The sequence below is a fragment of the Sinocyclocheilus anshuiensis genome, unplaced genomic scaffold, assembly GCF_001515605.1.
Source record: "Sinocyclocheilus anshuiensis isolate Anshui unplaced genomic scaffold, SAMN03320099.WGS_v1.1 scaffold300, whole genome shotgun sequence".
In the NCBI taxonomy this organism is placed as follows: Eukaryota; Metazoa; Chordata; class Actinopteri; order Cypriniformes; family Cyprinidae; genus Sinocyclocheilus; species Sinocyclocheilus anshuiensis.
In genome coordinates, this window is record NW_015557379.1 from 1,531,452 (window position 1) to 1,542,697 (window position 11,246).

General features: G+C 38.4%; 2 protein-coding genes across 2 annotated transcripts in view; both read right to left on the minus strand.

Moving 5' to 3' along the window:
- The window catches only part of LOC107679139 (collagen alpha-6(VI) chain-like), a 49,030-nt gene extending 47,590 nt beyond the window's left edge, over positions 1-1,440 (minus strand). The window contains exon 1 of the mRNA XM_016474598.1: positions 1,396-1,440. The gene's annotated coding sequence lies outside the window, so the exon portion shown is untranslated. The remainder of the gene's footprint in view (positions 1-1,395) is intronic.
- LOC107679140 (collagen alpha-4(VI) chain-like) overlaps positions 1,379-11,246 on the minus strand; it is an 11,871-nt gene continuing 2,003 nt past the window's right edge. The window contains exons 2-7 of the mRNA XM_016474599.1: positions 8,367-8,459; positions 7,668-8,276; positions 5,895-6,467; positions 5,143-5,709; positions 2,077-2,694; positions 1,379-1,962 (exon numbers count right to left, since the gene is read on the minus strand). Coding sequence (XP_016330085.1) covers positions 1,379-1,962; positions 2,077-2,694; positions 5,143-5,709; positions 5,895-6,467; positions 7,668-8,276; positions 8,367-8,457 — 3,042 coding nt within the window. The 5' untranslated portion in view covers positions 8,458-8,459. The remainder of the gene's footprint in view (positions 1,963-2,076; positions 2,695-5,142; positions 5,710-5,894; positions 6,468-7,667; positions 8,277-8,366; positions 8,460-11,246) is intronic.

Sequence of the window (11,246 nt, forward strand, 5' to 3'; positions counted from 1 at the left end):
ACGTTCTCGTAATAATGACTTAGTTTCTCGTAATAATGAGAAACTTTCTTGTAATAATGAGAAACGTTCTCGTAATAATGACCTAGTTTCTCGTAATAATCACTTAGTTTCTCGTAATAATGAGAAACTTTCTCGTAATAATGAGAAACTTTCTCATAATAATGACTTAGTATCTCGTAATAATGAGAAACTTTCTCGTAATAATGACTTAGTTTCTCGTAATAATGACTTAGTATCTCGTAATAATGAGAAACTTTCTCGTAATAATGACTTAGTATCTCGTAATAATGAGAAACTTTCTCGTAATAATGACTTAGTATCTCGTAATAATGAGAAACTTTCTCGTAATAATGACTTAGTATCTCGTAATAATGAGAAACTTTCTCGTAATAATGACTTAGTATCTCGTAATAATGAGAAACTTTCTCGTAATAATGACTTAGTATCTCGTAATAATGAGAAACTTTCTCGTAATAATGACTTAGTATCTCGTAATAATGAGAAACTTTCTCGTAATAATGACTTAGTATCTCGTAATAATGAGAAACTTTCTCGTAATAATGACTTAGTATCTCGTAATAATGAGAAACTTTCTCGTAATAATGACTTAGTATCTCGTAATAATGAGAAACTTTCTCGTAATAATGACTTAGTATCTCGTAATAATGAGAAACTTTCTCGTAATAATGACTTAGTATCTCGTAATAATGAGAAACTTTCTCGTAATAATGACTTAGTATCTCGTAATAATGAGAAACTTTCTCGTAATAATGACTTAGTATCTCGTAATAATGAGAAACTTTCTCGTAATAATGACTTAGTATCTCGTAATAATGAGAAACTTTCTCGTAATAATGACTTAGTATCTCGTAATAATGAGAAACTTTCTCGTAATAATGACTTAGTATCTCGTAATAATGAGAAACTTTCTCGTAATAATGACTTAGTATCTCGTAATAATGAGAAACTTTCTCGTAATAATGACTTAGTATCTCGTAATAATGAGAAACTTTCTCGTAATAATGACTTAGTATCTCGTAATAATGAGAAACTTTCTCGTAATAATGACTTAGTATCTCGTAATAATGAGAAACTTTCTCGTAATAATGACTTAGTATCTCGTAATAATGAGAAACTTTCTCGTAATAATGACTTAGTATCTCGTAATAATGAGAAACTTTCTCGTAATAATGACTTAGTATCTCGTAATAATGAGAAACTTTCTCGTAATAATGACTTAGTATCTCGTAATAATGAGAAACTTTCTCGTAATAATGACTTAGTATCTCGTAATAATGACATTTCATCACCCATTCAATTAAAAAAAAAATGTGCAAATCAGGTAACAGTGAAAACATACAGTATAAACATATGCAAATTAGCTGAATATCTCACCTTCAAAGGTACATATTTCTGTAATAATGTCTTTCTTGATTTCATCAAGGAAATCATAGTTTTTCACATAAAATATTCTTTGTGGGCTGCCAGATATTAATTCCAGCTCTGGTACAGATGCATCTTTCACACCAATAGCATAAATACTGACATTCTGTTCTGTTCTCAGAAGTTTAGCAGGGACTTCTACCGATTCTTCTGTCCCTCTTGACTCGCCATCTGTGATGACAATCAGGAGCTTATGAACCTTTTCCCCACGTGTTCGTACTGCTTCTTCAAATAGTGGGATCATTTCTCTCAATCCCAGATCAGTGCCCCCTCCCTCAATTTTGAGGGCATTCACTGCCTTTCTGATATCAGCTTTTGTGTTATAGTCATGTAATCGGAAAACTGTGGTTGCACGACTTGCAAACTTCACCAACCCAAAGCGCACATGGTTATTTCCAACCTCGAATGCTTCAAGCAATTTCTTAATGAAGTTCTTCATATCATCAAATTCTTTATAGGATATGCTTTCTGATTCATCCAGAATAAAATATATGTCAGCTTTTATTGTTTTCTTGCAATCTGCAGTGGAGTGAAAGAAGATTTAGAGTATTTAGATATGAAATTAGATTTTTTCTTCAAAGTGCTTTTAGGGCCAGTCATTTAAAAGAAAATGAGTAAAAACATCTTACCAACCTTGTAACACAAAGCTCTGTAAGGCTGCAGGTATGATGGAATCTGTGATTTCATTGCAAAGTGTTTTGGTTAAAATATTTGAAAGTGAATGCAGTTTATCAAAGCCTTCAACACTGAATACAAACTTCTTATGTGGATAGGATGCAATCTCTCTCAAGTCATCCTCGTCGGTGTCTTTGATACCAAGCGCAAATACAGTGACGCCAGATCGTCGCAATGCTGCTGCAGCACTGACCACATTATCTGTTGACTTTCCATCAGTGATAACAACAGCAACCTGCTGAACATGCTGATCTCTTCTACTGCCTCTTGCTTTGGTGAACACATGCTCTTTGGCAAACTTGAGAGCAGCTCCAGTGTATGTTTTACCACGACCATGTGGTATGCTGCTGATGTAGCGTAGGATGTCAGTCTTATCATTGAAGGTGTTAAAGAAAACATCTGCTCGAGGGAAGTCACTATAGAGGACCACAGCTATTTTAATTTTTCCCTCACCTACATCGAGACCTCTGATGGTGTTCTTGAGAAAGTAGCTTAAAAGTTGGAAGTTTTTGGATCTGATATTGCTGGACTGATCAACAATAAAAGCGATATCTGCCACCACGTCAAATATGCACTCTGTCAAAAAGACATGAGAACTTTAAAAACCAGAGTCTTTTGGAGTATGTACTACTAGGGATGTAACGATATCAAAATCTCACGATATGATAATATGGCGATATGAAGTCCACGATACAATATTTATTGCGATATTTTTTAAAAAGACAAAGGAAGAATTGGAAAAAAAATTCAATTTTTGTACATTTTAAAGTTAAATTATTCTATCTAATGCACTTTCAGAGTTCAAAATTAAGAGCTCCAACCCAAAAGTCAGTGAATTGACTTGTACCTGAAATTTAAAGGGGACTCAACCCTCTTTTTATTTGTGATATACTGTCTCAGTCTAAATTACATTCACAGTGGTGTTTTAGGAAGCCAATCAAAACAAAAATAAATGAAAATGAATATTTCATAGGTATACTATTTTTGCTTTACACTACAGTAGAGAAATTACAATACTTATTTCCTAATTTCTACACTTGAAAGAGATCTTTTGAATTTGGACTCTACTTAAACCGCTAGCTGTCAGCAATTCATTCTGCACTTTTAAGTTTTTTTTTTTTGACGGAAACGGCAGTAGACCTTTTATTTTGAAGGAAAACTCCAGCTTCAGTGAAAGCATACTTACAAAAACACGTCTCACTACAAATTTAGTGAAATGCTGTAATCATCTGCCACGAAAATAAAGCCTAATGCCGAGTTCACACTGCATGATTTTCAAAATCAGCTGATCATCGTTGTTTTCACACTTCACGACCATCTGGGGTAGCATTCAGTTGCTGCTGTGTTCACATTGCACGATAGATCGGTGACAGGAGGTTACACACTGCATGACTTTACAATAGGAAGAATCACCGACAACTCTGTCTGGTCCGCAAACTACGTTTCATAACCAAATGCACGCGAGAAGTGATAAGGAAAAATATCTTGCTGATATTGTGGTCTATAATAAGTCCTCCCCGAACAAACAATAACAAAGATGACTTCGTAACATAGCCTACTTCTGCTGGGAAAATTTTATATACACAAATCTAACAAAAAAGTCCTCCCCGAACTTCCCGCTGCCCTGCATCTTGCTCTCTCATTGGCTGTAGTTCATCGCCGATGTATGTTTCAGTCAGAACTCATTTCATGCCTAGTTCACACTACAGGATTTTAAGTTTAAGGATTTTCTAAGTTTGAAGTTCAAGTTAACGAGCTCGCCGACAGGTCGGGCTGTGATCGGGGGAAAATCAGAGGGTGATCGGCGCTCAGCAATCTTTATGTGTGAACATACACAACGATGCATCAAAAAGGCTCACTGACGCGTCGCCAACACCTCGCCAACGGCACACAAATATCTAGCATGCCAAATATCTGGACCGGTCGGCCGACTCGACATCACGTGGTGTCAGGTGTCATGACGAGCTATAGCCAATGAGAGAGCAAGGCATGGGTTGAGGTCACCAGAAGAAAAACAACAGCAGCACCATGGCTTAAAGAAAAGTTTGGACACAATAAATGGAGCAACATTTTTCATCGAGCAAACAGCTTGCAGCGCTAATTTCTTCCCGACATCCATTTTCAAATAAATAACTCCTGTTTCACGTGTTGTTTTGCGTCATTCCCATTCCAATTCTCGCGTGTTTTTGTGACAAAACGTGGTTTGTAGAGTCGTTGGGTGACAGAGTTGTTGCGGATCATTTACATAGTCACATAGTGTGAACACCACAACGACTTAAAGACAGACAATCAAGTCATGTAGTCTGAACAGCACAGCGATCTGCCGACATTTAAAGTCATGTAGTTTGAACTTGGCTTCACACAGCAGGATTTTGAATCACCGATAGCTCCAGATATTTAGCATGCCAAATCTCTCAGATCGCGTCTTTGGTAATTCACACAGCGTGATTGTCACTCGCGTGAACAACACCGATTTGCCTCCAATTTCGGGCATTTGTCGACGATTTTGCAAAACCTGTCGGTGAGTGAAAATCAGGGCTAAAATCGTGCATTGTGAACTCGGCATAACGGGTGGCTGTTGCGTTCCCAAATGCGCGCTAAACTCACAGCACGTGCAATAATCAAGTTCACTGCATTCATTCACTGTGAACTGAGCCATTCTGAGGCGCAGAAAACACCAGATCACTAGCTGATCGTCTGAATAATGTGTGCGCTTCGCTTTGAAATGCGCAGCGAAAACAGATATGATTAAGGGATTATTGTGCCATATTGTGCTTTCGGTTTTAGTTCGTTTGACAGATACAGTACTGTGCCAAAGCATAATGGCCCAAAAGACCTATCATTTCATATAGTCATGTGACCACGATAATATCGACAATTTTTCTATCTTGATATCACGATATTGCTAATATCATTACATCCCAATGTACTACAAAATAGTATTTCAAGTTCTCTAAACAAAGGAGAAAATTAGAAAAGTTTATAGGTTTTATAGAAAGATTAAAAGATTATGCATGAACTCACCCCTTGCAACTGCAGCATCTTCCCATGTGTCAATGAAAGACTTAATTTTCTGTTGCACTTGTGGGATGTTACCTAACTTGTAGCTGTGTGGTTGACTAGAGATGTACTTCATCTCATCTGCATCAGCTCTGTTCAAGCCAACAGCAAAAACTGTCACTGCATCTTTTTTGATTGCGCGGGATGCTTTGACGACACCATCAGCGGATTCTCCAGCTGCAATGACTAACAGAAATTGCTTAAATCCTTCAGAGACACGGCTTCCGGTGGCACTAGTGAAGAAATTTTTATGAGCATATTCAATTGCATTGCCAATTCTACGATCCCCTGTAGACCTCAGTGCCAGGCTACGGATAGATGACACTATCTCATTCTTGGTCTTATCAGTATTTAGCAGGAACTCCTCTTTGACATTTTTACTGAACTGAGCCAGGCCGACACGATTAAAATCCTTTCCCACATTGAGCTGCGTGACCAGTTTTGAGAGAAAACTCTTTATTGTTTGCTGCTCTTGTCTAGATGCTGAACTATCAACCAATATGAAGAGATCAGCAAATTTTGGTACAAAAGCTGAAGAGAATGGAAACAAAGGAATAGAATTACTTCTAAGAATTGCATCTAAATAATAATTTGTATGATGAGACTCAAAGCTAGTACATTTCAGGTAAGTTTTTGTTTGTATTTATTTTAAGGTTTATATTCAACAATCCCATAAAGACCCAAAAAAGGAAAGCATAGTAAATAAAATCTGTTACCTTCTGACTGAAGCAACACAGTAAAGCACACTTTGTTGCATAGACCCGCTTTTAGACCTTGCAGTTCTTGATAATTGTCGATACTGAATAAGAACTCTTCATGTGGGATATTAGCAATGGCACGCAGTTTTTCCATGTTGCCCATTCCCACCCGGATGACAAAGATGAAAACTCCCAGATTTCGTAGTCTCTGGGAAGGTTCCTCCATATCATCATTTGATTCTCCATCTGTGATGACTATGACAATGCCAGGAACACTCTTTCTGGCCAGGCTAAAGTAATTCTCACGGATAAAAGTCAGGGCCCGACCAGTGTTGGTGCCTCCGCTATGGTAGATGAGACCATTCAACTTTTGGTGCAAGTCTGTCTTATGTAAATAGTCACCAAGCAGGAACTCTTGGTACGGTCTATCACTGAACTGGGCAAGTCCCACTCTCACCTTATCGGGTCTAAGATTAAAACTGTCCACAAAAGCATGGAGGAACTTCCTCACTTCTTCAAAATCACTCGCTCCAATGCTACCAGACGAGTCCACAAGGAGCACAATGTCTGCCTGAGCAGTTTCGTTGCAGCCTAGGGCAAATGGAAGAATTTTATTAGAACTTTGACCACTTGATCTTAATTCTTATGTCTGTAAAAACAGAATAATACAAAGATCATTTTAAGGGTGTTCTACAAATGTGCCACTGTCATTATGATGCCTTAACCTGAGACCCCACACTATTTTCTAATGTCAGCCTGTTCTGACTCGACCTGCTCTGTCTTTTTTACCTAATGAGAGTACATTTTCTATAGAAAAATCTCTTACAATTGACCCTTCACAAAAACTCACCCTTCTTAGGTACTGTTGCTATATCTGAGTAGCCATGCCTCTCTCACAATACACATCGTGTTCTCACGCAGTGAAAAATACATAGCGGAGCAAAAAGGGAATTGACAACTCGCCGACAGACAAGACAGAGCAGGTTACTTCTGGTATGAAACAAGGTCTGACATTTCAAATTTTGTAATTTTTTAAGAATTTCAAACAATAAATACTATTTTGTGGCTCTTTAATGTGTCGTGACAGATCACTGTAGCGCCTCAGTTCAACTGGCACGTGAACCAATTATCTTTTCATAGTTACTTAAATTATGGAATAAACATGAATGAACATCAGAACTTATTTTATTTCAACAACAGAAAGAGGTCAATACATAACATTTTTCAAGTTTAAGTCCACCAAAGTTAATCTACTCTCCTGTCTAAATTGGTTTTCTGACAAAATCGCAGATTCGGCATTATGACTGGTCAGATCGCCTGCGAAGGGTCAATTCCATGAAAAACGTCTAGTCTGTAGCTTTCAAGTTATGTGCATCAAAATCACAGTCTTTCAGGCTGCTCTCACATAGTAGGTATGCTGTATTTCTAAAAATGATTAGACGTGCACATGGCAGATTATCAAAAATCCCACCAAAAAACCAATGTACATTGACAGAATGTTCTGAATCTTGCTTGGAATGTTTTTGATTTGATACAAATATTTAAACTATATAACCTTTGAACTTCAAACTAACCCTCAAAATGTTTTAAACACCCAAGCAAGGCTTTATCAAAATAATATTCAAAGCATTAAAAAAACGAAGTTTTAAGAGCTTAAGGGCTTTGTTGCAACTAGCTACTGATTTCTTATCAGGTTCTCTCACTCAAAAATTTCCTGTAAAGCTGTGACCCAGAGAAGCACGGCACTACTAGAGTTCATGTACATAATTGATAGTTTATGTAATATGTTACCTCTTGACATCTGGATGATCTCTTTGTGTGTTTCCTCTACAGCGGTACACACCTCCCGGATTACACTCTGAGAGATTCCCTGCAGAGCTGCAAAGTCTGACACACTGTAGACGTGCTGATCGTACGGATCGCTCGCAATCTGTCTCAGTAAAGTCTCGTTCGCATCTTTGATCCCTATGGCGAATATTTTGATTCCCCTTTGCCTCAGCTCCTGAGCCTGTGACCCAACCTCATCTTGAGATTCACCATCTGTGATGATAATGGCAATCTGAGGAACACTCTGCTGCGCTCGACTTCCGGCTTTTTCAACAAAGTGTTGTTTCAGCATGAACTCCAAACCCTGGCCGGTAAATGTCCCACCGGTTTTATAACGTAGATTTTGGATGTACCTGAGAATGTCCTCTTTGTTCTGGTAAGTGTTGAGCGAAAATTCAGTATGCGGTGTGTCACTGAACTGGACCAGACCGATCCTGATCCTGTCAGCGGCAACTTCTAAGTTCTCTATAAGCAAGGAAACAAATTCACGGATTTGTTGGAAGTTTTCCAGCCCGATACTGGCAGAGCCATCCACCAGGAATACAATGTCAGCCATGGTCTCCTGTGTACACACTGAGAAAAGTAAAACGGAGACTTTTAATTTCATCAACAACAAGACCAAACTGAATATACTGTAATGTACTTAATCATCCCTGTCCTTACCAATGTTTTGGCCATTGCTGACAAGAAAACATAATGACAGAACAAGGAAACCAAGTAATCCCCACTCCTTCCCCATGCTTGAGTTACCCATTTCTGGAAAAAAAAATGCAACCAACGAGGTTGAAAGCTTCTGCACAGCTTGTATTACCAAACAGAATTGCAAACGCAATATGCATGTAAAAAATAAAGAAAAGAGACTGAGATCTTCCCATTTTCCCACTGATCTTTCCTGTTTTGTATGAAAAAGTGGTGCACGGATGGCCAAACGACAAAGCGTCGTCTAGCCGTGTGTCATCTGCAGCTCATTGATGCCAGTGTGGAGCGGAGACTGTCACACATTGTTCACAGCGACTGGAGGGCCACGGTGCGATAAATCACCAGCAGCTACAACAGTGGTGACCAGGGCAATGTGTCACAGCACACAGTTCATTGCAGCCTTCTGCATATGGGCCTGCATAGCAGACCACCTAGCTGGATCCCCATGCTAACTGCACACTATAGCCAACACATTAAATAGGCTTGAGATCATCAAGATCGTCTCACGGATGACTGGAAGAAAGTGGCCTGGAATCAAGATTCAGGCTGCATTACGTCGACGGCTGAGCGCAGATACGCCAAATACCAACAGAGGCTATGGCACCTGGATGCACTGCTGGGCAGCAAAGGCCGGTTATGATGTGGGCAATGTTTTCTTGGGACACTTTAGGTCCCATTATCCCAAAAGCACAATCCCTGACAGCTGTCAGGTATCTGAACATCGTTGTGGACCAAGTCCACTCATTAATGGCAGCTGTGTTCCCTTCTGGTGATGGCCATTACCAACAGGATAATGCAAAATGCCACACTACCAGAATTGTCAAGGAGTGGTTCAAGGAAGGAGTTATAGTATAGTAGATATATATTTGTGCTGTCAATAAATTTAAATTTTTAATTGGATTAATCACACTCTTATCATGAAGTTACTTGCACACTTATCATGAAATTAAGCATATACCATTGATCTTGTTTGACAAGTTCATTTTGTCATTATTTGCCATATATATCCAGCAAAGTAAACCAACAGATTGAAGACTGATTCTTACAAAACTATTTTCTGCAAGCGTAGATACATTTAGACGTCTTTTCAAAAAAGGACCAAAGAACCAAGTGATATAAGAAGTTTATATACATTTATGCATACCAAAGCACACACTACAAAAAAAAATTCAGTGTGAATGAACTGGACCACATGCAGATGTAAAAAAATTCCCTCAACCAACCGCCTTGAGCTGATTGCTACATACTACTACAGTACACATATCCATTCAGAATGACTAAACACAGCAACATACACATAACAAATCAAAACATTATCCTGAATGTGTAGAAACAAGGTGAATGTACAAAAATGTGTCTGTGCATAAATACAATGTATGATCTGTGCAGGGGCTTAGCCATCATTTGACAGAAATGTTGAATATAATAATACCTTTTTTTCCTTTTGTCTAATTGACAGGTTTTATTTTTCTTATCTCTTACTTAATTGGCTAAGAAATCAAATACACTGATGGGCAATTACCAAAAATGTAGTCCTCATTCCCGGAGGATGGCAGTCCACTTTTAGTCTTTGGTAACTTCAACATTCATCTGGACAAGCCTTATGCTACAGACTTCCATTATATATATACTATCTACTATCTACTTTAGTCATTTCCATGAGTAAAAATCTTAATGTTTAAGCATATAATGATATTCTAGGGAATTGTGTGCTTCAGATTTTATAGCAGCAGTTTGGACAGGACCCTTTTCTATTTAAACATGACAATGCCTCTGTGTATGAGGCAAGGTTCAAGAAGAAATTATTGATTCAGTCAGTGTGGAAGAACTTGACTGGTCTGCAGAAAGCAAAGTCCTAATCCCAGCTGAACACCTCTGGTGTGACTTTAAATGCAGACCTTGAGACAAATTTTTGGTAATTGCCCATCAGTGTATTTGATTTCTTAGCCAATTAAGTAAGAGATAAGAAAAATAAAACCTGTCAATTAGACAAAACTAAAAACTCCGGACAAGTTTTCTTGCGCGGAACCCGTTTTTAACGCGTCTTGACTGTCGTACAGTCTGACATTAATGACAACTGGGATCCCACAGTGTGACATGATCATCATGTTCGTACTGTCTGACAAGTACAATCCTAAAGGACCTTTTAAAAAAAATCGCACAGTGTGAGCCCGGCTTAAGAGACTGAAGTGAAAAAATAAAATCTAAACTACAGTTCGCACTTAAGTGCAGGAAGAGAGCAATGCAAATAACACGGGCTCATTCTTAGCCGACGGCAATTATTATAATTACCAGTAAGTGCAATCAAAAATACAAACTACAACGAAAATACAAAGTAGAAATAGGTAGACAACAAAATATTCCTTCCTAGCAGCAAGTAATAATTTAAACAACAGATCTCCAAACAAAGTATTAAAGGGGTCATCGGATGCTACATGCACTTTTACAAGTTGTTTGAACTGAAATGTGTGTTGGCAGTGTGTGTACACAACAACCCTATAATGATAAAAATCCACCCAGTGGTTTTTTTTAATCTACTAAAATCTTTACCCCTTTCTCAAATCGAGCCGATCTCAGATGCCTGTCTGTGTGACGTCAAAAACAGGCCCCTCCCACGATAGTTTGATTGACAGTAGCGTTTCAGCACAGACTGGACTGGTGTCTTACCTTAGACCCGCCCTGAGTGAGCTGTCATCAGTCCGACATTGATGTAGACAAGAATGACTCCTAAGTGATTGAGGTGTTCTGTTGTTGGATGTAATAATGAACATAGCATTCGTCATTTACTCCCGACATCTGAGCCGCTGAAGACGCAGTGGATTACGTTTGTTTTTGAAGGGAATG